Consider the following 20,040-nt stretch of genomic DNA (forward strand, 5'->3'; position numbering starts at 1 on the left):
CTTCCTTCCTTCCTTCCTTCCTTCCTTCCTTCCTTCCTTCCTTCCTTTCTTTCTTTCTTTCTTTCTTTCTTTCTTTCTTTCTTTCTTCCTTGTAATTTCCCTTAAAGATAACACTGTTGAGCCTTCCTGGACATTCATCTCTCAGCCTGAGAGGTAGAAAGCTGAGCTCCCGGCTCTCTGTAGATGCTGTGATAAACAGCCCTCCCTCGTGTTGGCAATGGAATGAAATGAGCACAGGAGAGCATGGCAGAGTGTGACTTCACTTGGTAGACATTCAGTCAGCATAGAGGGAGTTCTGCCTGCTCCACCCCCTTCTCATCTCTGAAGTATAACTGTTCTTTCAACAAGTATAATCTTTTTTTTTTTTTTTTCTGGCACTAGGAATTGAACCCAGGGCCTAATGCATGCCAGATGCCAGGCGAGGGCTCTGCACTCCTGAACTCTATTCCCAACCCTCCAAAATACTTTGTATGTGTGTGCAATGCTTGCGTGCACAGCACGTGCATGAGTGCGCATGTGTGTGTGCAAGGGTGTGTGTAGAGGCCAGAGGTTGATATCCGGTGATTTCCTCAAGATTGTCTCCACCTTATGCATTAAGCACTTGAACTCAGCGCTTAGCCAGACAACTTGCTCTGGGGATCCCCCATGCCTGTCTCAGGTTGCATGTGGGCCACCACACCTGCCTGACATTTACATGGATCTTGAGGATCAGAACTTGGCTCCTCGGGGTTGGGAGGTGAGCACTTAGCCCATTAAGCCATCTCCTCATCTCCACATCTCCCTCCACTTTATCCTGTAAGGCAGGATTTCTGGATGAACCTGATCTCATGATTTGCTTGGCCAATAAGCTGCAAGATCCTAACTCTGTTTGAGGGGTTATAGACACCATCTGCTGTGCCTGGTTTTTGCACTGTGCTGAGATCCAAACTTGGGCCCTATGTTTTCATGACAGGCACTTTACCAGCTGGGCCAAAAATACTTTTTAGTCCTGCCCTGTGCTAGATGCTGGGTGTAAAGTACCAGAGAAGCAAGATGCTTGCTTTCAGGAAGTTCAAAGACTTATTGGGAAGTAGATCTTAAACAGAGGAACACAAGGAAAAATAATGTTTCGTGCTAAATCGTGAAGAGGGAAAGAACAAGCTATCAAAAACAAAAGATTAGCACTGGAGAGATGCCTGGCAGTTAAGAACACTGGCTGTTCTTCCGGGGGACCTGGGTTCAATTCCCAGCACCCACATGGCAGCTCACAGCTGACTGGAACTGCAGCTCCAGGGCATCTGATGCTGCCTTCTGCCCTCTGAGGCTACTGCATGGACATAGTGTTAGTTCACAAGTTGATGGCCCACTCATAGGTTGCTCAGCCACCTGTGATGTCATCATTGTGCCACCATCAGGGGCCCAGGATAAAAGGGGTCCTGCCTCTTATTTCTCTCTCTCTCTTCTCTTGCTTTCTTGCCCTTGCTGTTTCAGTCTCTCTCCCCTCTCTCCGTCGGGGCACTTTATTCCTCCCATCTCTGTCTGTCTGCCCTTGTGGCTCACTCAGGCCCTAACTCTCTTCTGCTTCCCTTCCCCCCAAATATACTCTTTCATATAAGATGTGTTGTGTGCATGGCATCGTTTTAAAAATACTAACACATAGTGCACACAAAACACCTGCACACATAAAATAAATAAATCTAAATGAAAACTATGTTTAAAAAAAATGATCAAGAAGAGTATGTTATGAAGAAGGAGGTTGAAAAGCCGGCCATGATGGCAGCTGTAGTCCCAACTATTCAGGAGGTGGAGACAGGAAGATTGCTTGAGCCTGAGAATTCAAGCCTAGCCTGAGCTGTGTAGCAAGAGCCTACCTCATAAAATAATAATAGGTAAGCCTTTGTTTTATGCTGATGGTGCTGGGGATTGAACCCGGGGCATGCTGCCTGATGCATGCTGGGAATGAGCTGCATCCCCAGCTATGAGTATCAGTGAATAAGACGGCCCCTGAGACATTTCTAAAGAATAAAGAAGACGACAATGGGGGGGGCTGTGCAAAGGCGCTGAGGCAGGAGCACATAGGAAGCTGGGGGTTGTGTAGGGTAAGACTGAATGGAAAGGAATGGCTTAACTTGAGCACTGAGTGTTAAAAGCAGGTGGATGGTGTGATCCAATTTGTCAGAGATATTGAGTGAAAAGGGATTTGAACATGGCCAAGTCCAGAATCCCACAGACCAGATGGGAGGCTGCTGCGATAATTAAAGGTGCTACCTTCAGCTGGGTTGACGGTTATGGAGCTGGGAAAAAGTGGGTCCCTTCAGAAATATTTTATAGGTTTAGTTGTTCTGCCTCAGGGCAGATTGACTGTGGTGGGGGCTGGGAGGGAGGGAGGAAATAATAAGATTAAACAAGTAAAATAAGGGAGCTCTGTGTTGAAAGTGAACCAGGAAATAGTTCTTTCTTACTCCAGCAATCACCCTGATACCAGGGTGAGGTCACCATGACAAAGACAACTTTGGGCTGTGCCACCTGTGAGTTGAGTCTTCTGTTGAAATGGGTGACTCTGGCAAGGCATGCCATTGGAAGCAGGGTGTGTATGTATGTCTACAGATGCCGACTGTTTTAGTACATGCTGAGTACTGTGTTGGTAATTGTGTGCTCTGCAAAGTTGATGATGTCACAGTTTCAAGGGATACAAGGACCAAGGAAAGGAAAAGCTGATGTTACACAAGAGCAGGGAGAACATTCCTGTACAAAAAAATAAGAGTCTAAGTAAGTGAACCATCCATTTCACATCAGAGAGCGAGTGAGGAAGAGCCTTAGGCCTTTTCCATCTTGCTAAGTCTCCTTCTATCCAAAGACCTTTACAGTGCTTCTGTAGCTACCGTCTGAGGAACAGGTTTATAAGTAGTATCTGATAGGTCATTTGAACTGTAGCTATTAACTTTGAAATGTAATTATATTATAAGCAGTACATGTACTTGTAAAAATGCAATCAACTCCAACATATAGCTGGTTAGCTACCCATTACACACACACACACACACACACACACACACACACACACACACACACAAACACACTTTGTCGTGGGAAATGCTACTTCTCCTCTTGGAGGAAAAGCTAGCACTGAAAGGATAGAGATCAAATAGGAGGCTATTTGCACTTTCATGTTAAAGCAATTCCCAGCATTGCCTTTGGTTCTGGATCTAGCACAGGCCCCTAAACCTCAGGGCCTTTGCACCCAAGCTATGTATTGGCAAGTGGGTCTTCCTCCCCACGAGGTGCCCTGAGTCAGAGTTCATGCCTGAGATGCCTGGCTCCACTGGACCACTTGCCTTGTTTATTGTGCGATCTGGTCATTGTTAAGAGTCAGTGAGTGGCTTACTGAGTGAATAGCTGAGATTCCTGCATGGTAACGGTGGTTTGCATTCAAAGTTTTTGTTGGCTAGTTTGGTTAGTTTGTTTGAAACCTGTAGTCCATTCAGGCCTCGAGCTCTCTATCCCCCAACCTCTGCCTACTGAGTGCTAGAATTATAAGAGCATACCTCCACACCAAGCCTAGAGAACCTCTCCCCTCTCCCCCAAGGGAGAAGTGTGTTGATAACCAGGTAGGGAAAAACCAAGGGGCCGTCTCCTGGACGACATGAGGAATGTGCTGTGGAAAGAAGAAAGGCAGTTGTAATTATCTTCCCTGAATGCTGGCCTTTGAGCTACCCCAAAGGGAAGGCATTTATTTACAAGCTGCACCAGAGCAGTACTGGCGATGTGTCTGCCATACACTTTATTTTTTTCAGCGCCCTTCTGTGATCAAGGACGTAGCTAACCTTCAGAAGGAACAGAGCCTCCAGAAAGCCTGGCCTAAAAAAGCCTCTTGTTATCACCAAGAATGGTGTCCGATCTGAAGGGCAGCCGCAGCAGACTGAGTCCCAGGGTATTTATCCAGGGCCTTGACCTCTTACTGCAGTGTTCTCTAATGGTTGGTGCATATGACCTGCAGTTCGCCAAAATGGAACTTTTCGTTTTTACTAATCATTTGTTATTAAGATGTGATTTAAAATAAAATTCTTTGGGCATGTTTTCTTCCTGCTTTGAACTTACAGTGATTACAAGATAAATCACAGATTCTCTGCTCCCTTGCCAGGAGCTCATGGGGTGGGGGTGGGGGGGTCACATTCGTCTGTTTACAGGGTGAGGAGGGGACTGAATGTCCTTTGATGTCTGTCACTGGTTTGTTTTCTTTTGTCTTGGTCAAGGCATGGGGTACCAGATTACGCACTTTCTTTTCCCATCCTTAAACTTGCTTTTTGTGAGGGATCTGTCACTGTTGTGATGCATTCCTCTGGCAGGCCAGGCATGATAGACTGGTGGCCTTTATACCGAGTAAGAGCTGAGGTCGCAGGTCTCATCTATAGCATAGTACCGTTTGTGGCTCTCTGAAATATAACCAACTTTGCTGGTGGACAACTGTAGGAACAATAGGCTTACATGTTGACATGTGAGTTAAGTTTTGTAATTCGTAGAAAGTATTTTCATATGGGCGCTTGAACTTGTATTTTCTGCTTAGAAATACCCTAATCATATGCTGCACTGCACTGCTCGGCCGCATTGCTAATCACAGGAGCCTCTGGTTCCCATATCACCCACTGATGGAAAAGCCATAAAGGCCCTGGTGATGGCAATTACATCCCCCAGCAAGTTCCAGAACATATACTCTAATCGTGACGTTTTTAAGGTCTTCCATTAAAAAATAACTTCCTGGAAATTATATAACACCAGGAAAATAAACTGAAAGTATATAATACTAATTGTGTGGGTGAAAGTAAATGTTTTCCTATGCCTTGAAACACAAGTCCATTGGTACTTATGGTAGGTGGGCATGTTTGAGTGTTGGGTAACATAGTTAGAACTATTTATCTTCATGTCAGGAACTTTCTGACTTGGGGCCAGCTCTAGCATTCTCAGGTGGTGTGATGTCATGTAGCCATCAGAATTGGCGATGTGAAGATTCTAAGGCATGTGCCATGTGCTACAAATAAAATTGCCTGTGCGTTCTGATTCTAGCTAAATAGAACTTACAGCTGTAACTTACCGCAGGCCTGGCTCTAGACGCTTACATCTTCTAAACTTTATGACATCCTTCTGACCCAGGTACCCTCAGCCTTGTTTCAGAGTAGAACCAGGGCAGGGTTAGACAAGTTGCCCAAAGTCTCTCAGCTCGAAACTGCATAGGGGGAAAAAAAACAACAACAGCAAAACAAAACCTTAAAGGAAATGTGTGAAATAGTAGGTGTCAGCTTAGCATGGGATTAAGTGTCTCTTTAAAAGCATACTTGATATTTCATTTTCTTGTAACACGTCTTGTAATATGTATGTGTGAGGGACTGATCTTGTTTTCGCTTTTGTTTTTCTTTATTCTCTGTGTGTGTGTGTATGTGTGCGTATGTGTGTGTTACAGTGCACATGTAAAGTTCAGAGGACAACCTGAGTCAGTTGGCGCTCTCCTTTTACCACCTGAGCCCCAGGACCTAATTCTGGTCAGCAGGGTTGGCCACAATGACCTTATCTGCTAAGCCATCTCACCTGGCCTCCAAATGGTTCTTCACCTGCCTGTGTTTTCTTCATGCCACTCACCAGTTCTTAGGACCAAGTCTGGTGGCTCCTAAATAACCTTTTCGGTGCTACTAAAGTGGAACCTTTTCAGTGCTACTAAAGTGGCCATTTTAGAGGTGAGGGTGAAAACCAGCAGGAGCCGTCCACTGCTCTGGGGACTAGCTCCTCCAGCAGCTGAGAGTGGGTAGGGACTGGCTCAGGGTGGACGGTTAGGCCCTGGTTGCCACCTACCCACCTCATTCCACAGCAGAACTTGCTAAACTGCATAGCTGCTGTAGAGGACACATTGCCAATGTGTCACAAGCCATAAACATCTCTGTCACTATTGCTCCACACTGCTGCCGTGCTATCCAAGGCAGGAATTTTTTGAACCTCAGAGGCCCACAGTATGGCGTTCTGCCCTATTTATAATCCCCGAGGAAGACAATTTCTGAGCTGCTTCATAAAGTGTCCTCATCTAGGAAAGGAATGACTGTCCTGCTTCCAAACACCCTGTAGGGTACTGTTCTGTACCCGTGCCTTCCTTCCAGAGGAGCCTTAGTCCTCAGAGTCTTGATGCTAGGTTTCTTATGGTGATGGCGCTGACTTTGTGCTAAAGCCTGTAATTGAGATTTGGCCCTAAAAGGGAAGGGGGTAGCAGTGCTGACCCAAGCTAGACCCAGAGATCCTGCAATGAACTCAGACATCTAGAGTGGTAGAGCTGGGGGGCCTTCTTGACCTTCCCTTTTCTGGACCCTTCTGGGGTTCAAAGTAGATGCTATGTTTTTATTAGTTTCCCAAGATAGGTGGCTTTGAATTCTGTAGGGTCTTAGGTTAGTTGAGAGCCTTGTTTGTGGTGAAATTTGTGCGTTCATGGGAGTGTCTTTCACATGGAATATTTTTGCATGCACACAGTGAGGAAGTTTCCAGTAGTTGTCCCAGTGTTTAAAGTTAGAAGTTGGCAGCTAGACCAGTGGCTACACTTAGTGATTAAAAGTACTTACTACCAAACCCTTCAGTACCAGGAGCCACTCATCCAACCCCTATAAGGTGTGCTCACCATGGTGTGATTGCATTCTCTCTCTCTCTCCCAGACACACAAAATACATAAACAAATAAAGAAATGTAATTTTCAGATGTTTTTTTTTTTTTTTTTTTTTTTTTAAGAAAAAGAAAGCAGGCAGCTGCTGTCTTAGTGCAACTAATGCCTTGTTTGTTTGTTTGGTTTGGTTTTGGTTTTAAAAGACAGGGTTTCTCTGTGCAGCTATGGCTGTCCTGGACTCACTTTGTAGACCAGGCTGGTCTCCAACTCAGACACCCACCTACCTCTGCCTCCCCGAGGGCTGGGATTTCAGGCTTGTGCCACTGCACCCAGCTCTAACTGATGTGTTGTGTTGTCTGGCGCCCACACTTCTCCCTGACTAGAAGCAAACTATGAGTCTCTTCACCCCTCTAACTTCAGTGTGAAGAGTAGAAATATGTTTGCATGAGTTGTTTGTTTGGTTTGGTTTGGTTTTTCAAGACAGGGTTTCCCTGTGGAGCTGTGGCTGTCCTGGAACTTGCTCTGTAGACCAGGCTAGCCTCCAACTCAGGATTAAAGGTGTGTGCCACCAATGCCCGCATGCATGGATCTTGAAGACTGCGATTTCTCTCTCTGTGGCTGCCTTCTGGAGTGTGAAAACATGTTGCTCCAGCCACAGAGTTATTGTTCCAGAGGCGTTCCTGGCAGGCCTTTACCCACCCGAGCAGGCTTGATGTCTGTGGGGGTGCACTGAGAGCGCTCCTGTTTCCCTCATCTGCAGAAGATCCTGTCTTCCTCAGTGTTCCCTCACGGCTCCCTCCACTTCTTTCTCCTCCCTGTCCCCCAACAAGGACGGGGTCTGTCTCACTGTGTACCCAAGGCCAGCCTCCATGATCCATTCTCCTGCTTCCATCTCCTAAGTGCTAGGATTACAGATGTGATTATTTATCTTCTTGTGGATCCAGGCAGTCCTGATGAGACTTGATAGGCTAAGGTCAGTAGGGGAGGAGGACTTCCCCTTTTACTGGACTAGGGGAGGGGGAGAGGGAGAGGAGGGAGGGAGACTAGGACTGGGAGGAGATGAGAGAGGGGGCTATAGTCAGCCATAAAGTGAATAAAATGTTAAAAAAAAAAAAAAAAAAAGACACATTGTAAGAAACATAAACAATGTTTTATGTGTTTTTTAGCTGTTAACATTAGTTTGGAACCTCACCCACCCCATCCCACCCAGCCTCCCCCAAAAAGAACCCCTACATAACCACCACAAGGTAGGTTATTTGGGTAACAGGTATTTTTCACTTAATAGGAACCCAAACTGTCACTTGGGAGAGTACAAAACTGGTCATTATTTCTAGGAGAACCTGGGGAGGAGATGGAAAAAGTAAGGGACCAAGTTTCTTACTCTCTGCTATCTCGTGTGACTGGAATTTTTATCCTGTACTTGCTATTACTGTAAAATATTACAGAAGGGCTGGGCATATAGCCCAGTAGTGAAGCTCTTGCCTCAAATACACAAGTCCTTAGGTCCGATCCATACACCATAAACCCACACAGGTTTACACAGCAAACCCCCCAAAAAAAAGTTTCTGTGAATTCCCCATTGCTTTCTACAGATTCAGAGGTCCTTTTAATTTCAGAGGACTAGATTTTAATTATAGTAGCAGAATATAAATATTAATTTTATAAATATAATTATAAATTATAAAGCATATAATAAATTACATACTTTTAAAAGGGATCATTTGACTTTTTAAATTTTTTGATAGGTGAAGGACTTTTTTCATATCATATCAAGTTTAAAAATAAACTTACTGCATGAGATTATGGCTCTCTTGCTGCATTCTCTCTGCCCTTTGGACAGAAAAATGAGCCCAACCCTGATCTTAGGATAGCAGAAGCGTTCTGGGCCCATGTGAAAGGTAATGCTGGAACACCTCCGTCGCTGCTTTATGCTGTGTGGCCGTGGGCCAGATTATCTATTAACTGCTTCTCTGGAGGACAGAAGTTAAGTGAATTAAAAACAGATAAAAACACTGAAAAATGGAGTTGACTGTAATGCTGAAGCCCACAGCCATAATCCGATTTGGGATTCCAGAGGGTGAGTCACTCATGCACTTTGTTAATGGAGTTTTCAGGCTCAAAGCCCGGGCTCTGGCAGATCAAAGGCTTGCCCACCAGTCCCAGTGTGTCACTAAAGAGACAAGTAATACTAAAAAGCAGGAAAGGGGGTGTGTTCAACATGGCCACAGTGGGAAGAGGTCTAGCTGCCCCTATGTCGGACTTGAGGTGGGTTTAAGTACAGGGCAAACTGTACGCATCACTAAGCAATTCTGTCATGGTGTGACCATACACACACCCCCGCCCCCATCATCCAACATCGAGCGTTACCTAGCTCCCGTGTACCCTGTGAGACAGTCAACTGGTAAGTTGCCAGAACTGTGTGAAAATTTTTTCCTGGAAGAGTTTCCTCTTCTAGTTGGCACAAGGCTCCACCCTTTTCCTTTCCTCAGTGTGAGACTCCTGAAGAATTCTTAATATTTGGGACACAAGTGTCTCTTTAGAATATATTGTCTGACCATGAGAACATAACCCACAGGACCAGCTAAAAGGGTTCACACAGACTAAGTGACAGTCACGGACCCTGTATGGGTCTGAGCTCGGCCCTCTGCGTATAAGTATAGGTCGTGGTTGCAAAGCTTGATGTTCTTGTGGGGTCCCTAGCAGCAAGAGTGGGGCTATCTCTTATTCTTTTGCCTGCACTTAGGACCATTTCTTCCTACTAGGTTGCTTTGTCCAACCATGTGAGGGTTTGTGCCTGTCTTATTATAACTTGATATGCCATGTTCAGTTGATATCCCTGAGAGGCCTGCCTGCCTCCTTTTTTTTTTTTTTTTTTGTTTTTGTAAGAGAAACAGAGGAGGAGTGGATCTAGGGGGCTGGGAGAGGATTGGGAGTAGAGGTAGAGAAACTGTAGTCAGGATGTAATGTTTGTAAAGAATAAATATTTAAAAAAATAAAACAAACAAACAAACAAACAAACAAAAAGACTAGCTTGTCTGCTGCCAGGTGGTTTCACTGTGGCTTTCTGGCTAGGCTGACATGTTTTAGAGTTGTATTGGCAGAAGCATTCCACGTCTTCCCTTGCTGTGTGATGGGAACATTCTAGACGGTTTTGCTGGGAAGCTTGCTACCTGTGATTGCAGATCAGTTTGTCAGAGTCCCAAAGGGGCTCTGGAGCTTCCTCAGCTACCTGCTAGCTGACCTCGGGTCTGCTTATGAAATTAATTGGCAAGGACAGCCAGGGAGACTTCTGCTTGCATGTGGTGCTGGAGGTTTCCAAAGCCAGTGCTCGAGCTGCAGGTAACAATTGGTGGGGAGCATTCTGGAGCCGGCTCTAAGTTCGTTTACATAAGCATTTTGGCCCAGATAACCTTTAGAAAGGCAAGCCTGGTCCCAGGAATGGTCAGGTGGCATTATCTGAAGATCTTGAATGTGCTTGTGTGCCTGACTGACCGAATGGCTGGTGGAGAAGCACCCTGTCCCCAGCCTCTTCTTGCCGAGTGACCCCGATGCCTGCCGCTGTGGTCATCTCAGGGTTTACGTTCAGCCTTCAGCCACTTCTCCTTTCAGGTTTCTACAAATACTATTACAAAAGCCAAAACAGCTTTCATCACCAGGGCAACCCTGACTATCAGGGAAAAAAAAAAAATACAAATAATCCTCTCAACCTCTTGACAAATATGCAAAGCATTCCAGGCCAGGCCCTCCATGTACTGGAAAGATACAAGGCTTGCCGGCAGAATTGTGTTAAAAGTCCAGCTGTGGCTGTTCCTCCCCCACCCCTTCTTCACATCCGTGGCTTAAAAACCATGAACTTTTTTTTTCCTCTTTGCCAGTCCAGGCCGGCATCTCACATCATATTGCTGGGTCTTAGCTGCATCTCTTGATGCACTTCAAGTTCTTCCTGGCAGTTCTATGTGCTAGATCTTCAGTGGTTGTCTCACAGGCTATGACTGGTGCCAAGCTGTGCTGGAGTTCCCCCCCCCTCTCCTTTTATTTTGGGATATGTAAATTTATAGTATATAGACTGGGTTTTAGCTCCGCAGTAGAGTACTTGCCTACCATGTATGAGGCCTTGCAGTTCCCCCCTAGCACCCCACCACCACGCACACACATACATATTCATGTGCGCATGCACACTCAAAGTGGGTGGGAGGGAGGGGAAGGGGAAGCGTGTTAAACTCTGCTCAGAAAGAGTTTGAAAACGGATCAGGAGAATGAGCTTAAAGCAAGCCTCTTCTTGGTCAAGAATGAAGAGGAGCTAAGGAAATGCCAAATCCTTGTTGGGCTCTGTAACAGTGCCGGGATAAAGCTATCTTAAGCTTCATTCCACTCACCAGTAAAGTGAGCACAGCATTCACTCCTTGCCACCCTGGGAGGCTCAAGTGCAGGAGATGCCATGAGTGCGGTTGAAGGGTTAGGGGTCTACTTTCCTGTGTACAGAATGAGCCTCATAGCTGGGGGGATACTGGCTTTTGCTGAGCTGCCATTGAAGGTGAGAGAGGAAGTTGTACTCATTTGGACAAAGCCATCATTTCCTTAAAGTTCAGGCGCTGAGCCTTTAAGAAGCCTTTAAGCCTTCTTCTTGAAGAAGAAGAAGAAAAAAAAAAGTAAGTTCTCCGCTTATGAGATGGCCAGTGGGTGGATCTATGAAGGCCAGGTATTTCAGGTCGTTGTTGTTTAAAGGCCTGCAATGAATTGGGCCCCCAATTCACCAGAGATCAGGTTTGCAGATGGAAAAATGAATGTCAAGGAGGATCCCCCTCCTGAAGTTCCCAGGCAGAGGAGGTTTGGTGCCCTCTCACTTGCCATGTCTTGAAGTAGCTTGCAAAGGACCATGTAAAATACATGAACAGATGTCTGAAATATTCTTTTCTGTTAGCTAAGTCTGATGTGAATGCTTTCTCGTCAGGTTTTCATTAGTTCAAACTGTGACAAAATTCAAAATTTATCTTTTTGTATATTTTTAAATTTATTTTATGATACTGGGCATTGAACCCAAGGTATCTCATATGGTGGTATCTCATAGGGCAAGGGATCCACCATTGCCCTACACCCCCGCCCTCAAATTCACCATTTTAACCACCGTAAGTGTGAAGCTGCGTATCCATTCACATTGTTGTATAACTGCCACCACCATCTGTCTTTAGAACCTTTTCATTTTTTTTTTTCTTTTTTTACAATTTGAACTAGTACCCTTCAGGCATTACTTCCTGTTCTGCTCATCCCCCAGTCCCTTCAGCCACCATTCCACTTTCTATCACAATGATCTGACTACGCTGGGTGCCTCATGTAAGAGGAACCATACATACAGTATTCATCATTTGAAGCTTTAAAAAAAAATCCCTCTCTCTTTTTGAAACTGAATTGTGTATGTTCATATTACTATCTGTCAGTCTTTATTCCTTTTTATAAGCTTAATTTTTTCAAAAATTGTATGTGTATTGGTGTTCTGCTTGAACGTTTGTGTACCACACACATGCAGTGCCTGTGGAGGCCAGAAGAGGGTAGCGGATCTCCTGGAACTGGACTTATAAATGGAGGTTGTGAGACACCGTGTGGGTGCTGGGAATTGAACCAGGACCCTCTGGACAAGCAGCCTGAGTCATCTGATATTTATTTGTAAATTTACATAAAAACTTAATTGCCATTAATAAAGGCAAGTGTGTCAATGGAACTAATTTGGGGTTTGGTTTTTGTTGTTTTGGTTTTCTGAGACTGGGTTTCTCTATAGCCCTGGCTGTCCTGGAACTTTTGTAAACAGGCTGGCCTCAAACTCACAGATCTACCTCCAGAGTGCCTGGATTAAAGGCATGCACCACATGCCTGGTTAATGTTGTAACTAATGTGATAAAATTCTTTTCTGTCTCTCTTTCTCTTTCTCTCTCTCTCTCTCTCTCTCTCTCTCCCTCTCTCTCTTTCTCGGTGGGAGTCTTGCTTTTTGCTAAGAGGGATTTGGGTGTTATTCTGTCTTTTTCTTATGAAGATACATTTATCATTCAATATATTCTGATCACGGTTTCCCCTCCTCCATCTTCTCCCAGGACCTCCCACCCACCCAACTCCATGCCTTCTTTCTCTCTTTAGAAAACAAACAGGCAAATAAAACAAACATACTAGAATTTTGTTTTGTTTTATTGTTTTTCAAGACAGGATCTTTCTTTGTAGTCCTGGCTGTCCTGGAACTCACTTTGTAGACCGGGTTGGCCTCGAACTCAGAGATCCACTTGCCTCTACCTCCCAAGTACTAGGATTAAAGGCTTGTGCCACCACCATCTGGCTTAACATACCAGAATTTAAAAAAAAAAAAAACAAAAAAAAACATACACACACAGAAAAACCATAAAAACACAAAATCAGAAACCATAACATGCAAGCAAAAGATCAGTAAGGTACAAAAATAAAAATAAAGAATCCCCCAACAAAGCAATATGAGACAAAAAAAATGTACAAAAATACTTTTGAGTTCATTTGTGTTGGCTATATACAGCTGGGCATGGGGCCTGCTCTTAAGTGTGGTTTGTATATCCAGGGACACTCCAGTTGAGAAAATGAACTTTGCTTTGCAAGTGGTTGTGTGTTGGAGACAGCCTTCAGGTTAGGGATGAGGACTTGTGTCTGCTTTTCCCTCAGCACCGGGAGCCGCCCGGCTTGAAGCTGTGCAGGCCCTGAGCATGCTGCCACCGTCTCTCTGAGTTCATACCTGTGTCAATCCTGTTGTATTTAGAAGGCCTTATCTCCTTGGCATTCTCCATTCCCTCAGGCTCTTACATTCTTTCTGCTTCCTCTTCCACAGAGTTCCCTGAGCCCTGACCGGAGGGATTTGTGGAGACATACTGTTTAGGACTGAGTTTTCTAAGATTTCTCAGACCCTGCATATTGTCCCGTTGTGGGTCTATTTTAGTATTAGTTCCATCTTTTTTGTTTTTTTTTTTTTTTTTGTTTTGGTTTTGTTCTTTGTTTTTGGTTGGTTGGTTGGTTTTTGAGATAGAGTCTCATGTATCCCTGGCTGGCCTGGAACTGGATATATAAACCAGGCTTGCCTCAAACTCACAGAGATCTGCCTTCCTCTGCCTCCCAGGTGCTGAGATTAAAGGTGTGTGTTGTCACACCTGACAGAGGTAGGGTCTTGTATTTTCTAAGCTAGCCTCAAACTCTGACTCCCGGCCTGTAACCCTGTGCCAAGTTCTTTATTTTTAGAAATAACTCATTATTGGATTATTCCTGTAGAAGACTGTAAGGGATGAGGATAGAGCTCAGTAGACTGAGCTTGTGGTAGACTGCTTGTGTAGTATTTTCAAAGCCCTAGATCTAATTCCCAGTAAAATGACTACACTAAGTACATTGGACTACCTTTGTCAAGCATATGGGGAGGGAAAAACTTCTCAAAAATAAAAGTACAGAGCTAGGGATTTAACTTGATGGCAGAACACTTGCCTGTTCTGTTTGATGCCCCTGTTAGAGCCCTCGCACTACAAAAATAAGTGGATAAGTTAAAGCAAAGTCCTGCACTTTCCCTTACCCCAGCTGGTCCCCTTCATTGAGACAGTGTCAAAGTGTGTTTAAATGAGAGGTTAGAGCTGCAGAGAGGAGAGGCCAGTGATGGGGTCAGGAGCCCTCCTGGAGCTGCTTCCATCCAAAGGTAATCTCTCGACCTTTCCTCCTTTAGATGGTACACCTTGAAGTCCAAACCAGGAAAGAAGAACAAAGAGCGAGGAGAAATTGAGGTCGATATCCAATTTATGAGAAACAACATGACTGCCAGCATGTTTGACCTCTCCATGAAAGATAAGTCTCGGAGTCCATTTGGAAAGCTGAAGGACAAGATCAAAGGAAAGAATAAGGATAGCGCCTCGGATACCGCTTCGGCCATCGTCCCCAGCATGACACCCTCAGTCGACAGTGATGATGAGTCTTTCTCAAAAGACAAGAAAAAGAAATCGAAGATCAAGACTTTGTTTTCCAAGTCGAATTTGCAGAAGACGCCGCTCTCCCAGTCCATGTCTGTCCTGCCCACTTCAAAGCCAGACAAAGTGCTGCTTCGTCCAGGAGACTTCCAGTCCCGGTGGGACGAGGATGATGACAATGAGGATGAGTCCTCCTCCTCAGCCTCCGATGGTGAGTTCCTGTCTTTGCTCACCCTCCTGCCCCCCCCCCCCCCCCCCCCCCCCCCAGCTAAGCTGACTTGCTCTAAGAAGGGCCAAAGCAGGTCTTTGGGTTTTAGTTACTAGAGTAAAGATGTTGCTGAAGAGCCATCTTTGTTCCCAGGGCGAGGAAGACCTCACTTAAGGCGATGTTTCTTAAGAATATGCAAATACTTTTTCCAAGGGTTGGAAGCTCACAGAATAAATGCATCTGAGGGTCTCTGTGGCTGTTTGTTTTCTCACCGTCCTGAGGATCTGGGCTTTGAGTATGCTGGGCAAGTGCTCTAACACCGAGCCTCATCCCAGCACCTGTTGTATGTGTAATGCGTTATTAATTCATCAGACAACTGCTGAGCTTCTGTTGTGTGCTGAACTCCCATGCGGTACATTCCTGACAGAAGCTCAGTAGTCCAGCCTCCTTGACTCTGAATTGTATAATTGGAACTTCAGCAACAATTGCAGAACTTTTAGTGGCCAGATTCTGTTACGCTGTCGAGAGTGTGGCCTTTTCTATTGGTTTAACACCGGATTTCTTAACTTTGGCACTGCTGAGTGTTCCGACTGTTGTACGGAACTGAATTGTGCATTTTCGGGTGCTTAGCATCTTCCTGTCAGTTCCCACAATTGGAAATATGTGCTGGTGTTTATGATTGACAGTCAACCCTGCCCATTGCAACTGCTTATTCCCCCCTCTCCCAGCCCCAAGCCTCCTCTCGCCCTAGCTTTGCAATGCTGGGAATCAAAACAGTGGCCTCATACACGCTAATCAAGAATTCCATCACTGAGCTATGTCACAAATCCCTCACTCATTTAATTTTTTTTATTTTTTTCATTACTAGAGATTGAACCCCAGAGCCTTGTGTGTAATAGACAGATGCTTTAACTTTGAGCTATATCCTTAGTTTCAATTTTTAGTGTGTGTGTGTGTGTGTGTGTGTGTGTGTGTGTGTGTGTGTGTGTGTGTTAGAGAGGATAGCTTGTGGGGCGTCATTTCTCTTTTGAACATGTAGGTCCTGGAGGTTTAACTCGCTCACTAGGCTTTGCAGTGAATTCCTTTACTTGCTAAACTGTCTCTTGAGCACTCATCCCTTTTGCTGTTCGTTTTCTTCCCAGTCATGTCCCACAAGAGGACGTCCAGTGGAGACCATACACAATTGAGCAGCTTCAGCCTTCCCAGGAAAGAAGGGCTCTCCTTCCTCGGGGGCCTCCGGTCCAAGAACGACTCCCTTTCCCGATCTAACGTCTGTATCAACGGGAACCATGTTTACCTGGAGCAGCCAGAGGCCAAGAATGAGATCAGAGACAGCAGCCTTTCTGATTCCCCATCCCCGCAGGGCTTCAGGAAGAAGCATCTGTTCACATCCACTGAAAACTTGGCTGTCCGGTCTCCTAAGGAACCTGGGGAAGGAGGCAGCATGTCCTCTGACAGGCGACTGTCTGACTCTTCCACCAAGGACTCCATGAAGTCCATGTCTCTGCCATCCTACCGAGCCCTGACCAGTGGGGACAGTAGAGAGAGCATGTCTCCAGCTAACATGGAGGCTACCAAGGAAACGAAAGACAGCAAGAAGCAGGAGAGCAAGAAATCCTCTTTGCTTTCTCTGGTGACGGGAAAGAAAGATATGGCTAAGGACAGTGAAGGTGAACCTCTTCCCATTGTCTCAGAGAAAGAGAAGGAAAGGAAAGCCACGCTTGTGGGAGGCCAGCTGCGGGAGGAAGACACTGTGAGAAGAGCCGAGAAAGATGCTGTTCCTGTTGCCTCCCAGATTGGCAACTCCCCAAACCCTTTTGAAGATGTGCAGATCTCAGACCTAGAATCCAGCCTGGAGTCTAAGACTGAACCGAAACCACCAGTTCCTGCTCCAAGGGCTCCCCAGACCAAAGCTGTGAAGCCTAGGTGAGTCTTAGTTTTTAACATATGGGGCCTTTCTCTGCCAACACCTGGTATTTGGCCAAGTCTTCACTAGAGCAAATGGGGTCAGTCTCAGGATATGTATGCAAAGCTTTGCTAGTCTTAAGTCATTTGAACCGGTCTGCCGGTCTGGCCTGCTCAGCACAAAGGACAGGGGTGTTTCCCAGGCTAAGGACACAGCATCTGTAGGTGGAAGCTGCTGTTCTCATCAAGCTGACCAGATTCTGGTGAAAGGAGACAGTCTGTGGCATGTGAGCGAGCCTGCATGGTTGTGGTGGGTACATGGGCGGAACCCGTGTTTTAAGGGTTTACAGTGCATGCTGCCCTGTTGGAGACGGCTGCCTTTCCTCTTGGCATCAGTTTACTGGTGTGAGAGACCGTTGGTCCACCCGTTAGTGTACCTGTGACCATTCTCTGTCTCCTCCATTCCTGGTCATAAGAGCCTACTCAACCTGCTTTTCTGAGGGACATTGATGTTTCTCTGGTATGGGGGTGGAGAGACATTTTGGGAGGATTCTGCAGCAGATGTACTTTCTGCTTCAAAATCCATACTCTTTGCCTTGTTTAAGCCTTTCATTACTCCAAGCTTTCCAAATGCCTTTGGCCCTGTCGTGGTCTCAAGTACTCAGGACTCTTTGACTGTATCACTAAAATGAACCATAGACTGTTGCCCCAGCTGCATCTTCCCTTTATGTTGCAACAGCCCCTTGTGTGACAGTGTGCGTGGTGCTCATCAGTGTATCTTTCTGTGGGGAGAGCATGTCTCAGTTGTGAGCTATTTACATTCTATGTGTGAGGCCCTGGCTCTGATTCCCCAATGCTGAGAAAAAAACAGGGATTCATTTGTATGTCAAGAATTACTGTTCCCTTTACCTTGTAGATTCTGCCCCAAACATTAAAAACCTGTCCCTCTTTACTGACTAGTTTTATACATTTCTTGAAATGCATCTGCAACTGACCTGCAGATTTTATTTTGTCCTTTTTGCAGACTGGAAGTTTCTCCAGAGGCTCAACCCAAGGCCAGGCTTCCTTCCCCTGTCTCTGCTCTCTTTCCGACTCTTCCTTCTTGCTCTACTCAGGCTCCTGTCTTTTCTGACTTGAGGTGTGACTCAGAGACACAATCCTCTGAAAGTCCTTCTGTTTTCTCCTCCTCCTCCTCTCCCCTAGCAGCTCCTATCTCCACATCCACTCCAGTCGAACACTGGCCCCCCACAGGCAGGGCTGAGGCCAGTTCTGAAGAACCTTCTTTGTTCCTCAAAACAATCTCTCCAAGGGAGAGTTTAACACCAGACGAGAACACCAGTTCTTCCGCCTTGGGAGCACCTTGCAAACAGCTTCCTATCCCAGCGTGGAAGGGGACGGGAGAGTCTTCAGGAGGCAAGACCAGGGAGACAGGCACAGGGAAGGAAGCTGGCGGTGACGAGTCAGGAAAGACCCTCGTGAGGCATCATGAAGAACTCGTGAAGCTTCCTTTCCCGGAACAGCACCGGGTCCCCTCACCTGAAGAGGCCCAGGAAGTACGCTCAGTGCTCTCATTCCACAGTGGCAGAATTGTAAACCCTGCTGACGGGTCTCTCACAGTGGGAACCTCAGACCCAGAGTGTCAGTCTGGGTCTTCTGTGGAGAACGATCAGGATGGTAGAATGACTTCTGCAGTCAAAGAAGCAACACCTCCTCCTCAAGAGGAAGAGGTAGCCTCCTTGTTTGACAGCACAACACAGAATCATGAAGAGATGCATTTGAGTGCCAGTGGAGGTCAAAAGAAAGCCAAGAAACGAGTGTCCTTTTCTGAACAGCTCTTTGTAGAAGAAGAAACAGAGGGACCCACTGGGCTTGAGGAAGAGGGTGGAAGTCATCACCAGCACCTGACACATGAAGGGCCCATTGCTGGAAGCATGACCACACAGTCTCTTCACACAGAGGTTGTACACACAGGAGAGGAACCTGTGGCCACAGAAGCTCAGCCCACCATCCCTTCTGAAAGCAAGAGTTTTCCAGAAGGACCCACGAGTGAAGCCAGCCCAGCAAGCAGTACCCAGCTCTTGAGGGATGAAGACAATGATGATCTCATGACTCCATGTCAGAGCAAAGCCAGTGATCATGAAGGCCTACTGTCTAACCCACTACATGACCTTCCGTCTGCCTCTGAGGTGACATCTCCTATCATGGCTGATCCCCTGAGCTTGTCTCTTCCATCCATTCCTGAAGTGGCGTCAGATGACGAACGAGTAGATGAAGCTGGAGATGGAGGGAAGGCAGTAAAGCTGGTTGATCTAGAAGCAGGAGGTTCACCCTTGAACAGGTCACCGTCCTGTCTGGAGAAGGCAGAGATGCCAAGCGATCAGGCACATGAGTCAGTGCCCACAGAGAATCTGTATGACTTCAGGCCCAAAACTCCTGAAGTAGTTTCTTCTGAGCAGACAGCTGCATTAGGAATTCCTTCACCACATCTTGGCAAGAACTCAAGTGTGAATAAAGAGATACCAGGCCCTGGTACTAACAAGGAAGAGAAAGTGAAGGGGGATGGGAGGCCAGCTTCGCCCCTCTGCGTATCCCAGGGCTCTCCTGTGCCCAGCTCCTCACTCTCTGAGACCTTTCCTGCCACACACTCTTTCCCCAGCTCTCCATCTCCCAACAGTCACCACAGCAGCCTAGCAGAATCTCAACAAAAAGCAACAACAGAAGGCTCTGCTGGTAAAGTTGAAAATTTTGGCAAGAAGAAGCCACTTCTGCAAGCCTGGGTCACACCCTCAGAAATACATCCAGTCCCAGCTCAGCCAAGCGCTGGAGCTGGGGCATCCAAGCACAGGTGAGAGACGATGGGGAGATTGTCTTTGTACATGGGAAGGATGTCCTCTCTCTTTGCTTTTACCTGCAGAGACCATGCCTTTAAACCAAATGGAAGTCCTGATGGCAGAATGTGTCTGTTTTGCTGGCAAGGCTTGTCACACAAGGACTGTGTACTTTGTGCTTGGAATGGCTCAAGACCCTGCTACGTGTGTAGCAAGGACGTGGTAGTCTTCAAAGATAGATTAGGAATGTTTCCACAGTGTGGAGGTCCTTTGTCGCTGTGGAAGCATGGTGGGAGCTTCAGAAGCCAGGTGAAACGAAGCGGTAGAACAAAGCGATGCTGGGAAGTTCCCCTGGAAGCTGCTCAAAGAGCTGCTGGTATGATCTGCAGTCTTCCCTAGGTTCTGCAGTGCCCTTCAGTAGAGTCCTAGTCTGTAGCTACCTCCAAGGATGAGAAAGTGTCTTCCTTCCTTCCTTCCTTCCTTCCTTCCTTCCTTCCTTTCTTTCTTTCTTTCTTTCTTTCTTTCTTTCTTTCTTTCTTTCTT

General features: G+C 46.1%; 1 protein-coding gene across 1 annotated transcript; it reads left to right on the plus strand.

The window, feature by feature from the left end:
- Positions 1-8,828: 8,828 nt before the first annotated feature.
- Rab11fip1 (RAB11 family interacting protein 1) lies at positions 8,829-19,514 on the plus strand (the record flags this gene model as incomplete). The annotated part of the gene is made up of 4 exons (XM_055617282.1): positions 8,829-8,875; positions 14,319-14,767; positions 15,907-16,690; positions 17,694-19,514. Coding segments are annotated over exons 1-4 (3,101 nt in total), but the record flags the coding sequence as incomplete, so codon positions are not given.
- Between the last annotated feature and the right edge of the window lie 526 nt (positions 19,515-20,040).

Source organism: Psammomys obesus, unplaced genomic scaffold (genome assembly GCF_907164565.1).
Source record: "Psammomys obesus unplaced genomic scaffold, mPsaObe1.curated_primary_1811, whole genome shotgun sequence".
Classification (NCBI taxonomy): domain Eukaryota; kingdom Metazoa; phylum Chordata; class Mammalia; order Rodentia; family Muridae; genus Psammomys; species Psammomys obesus.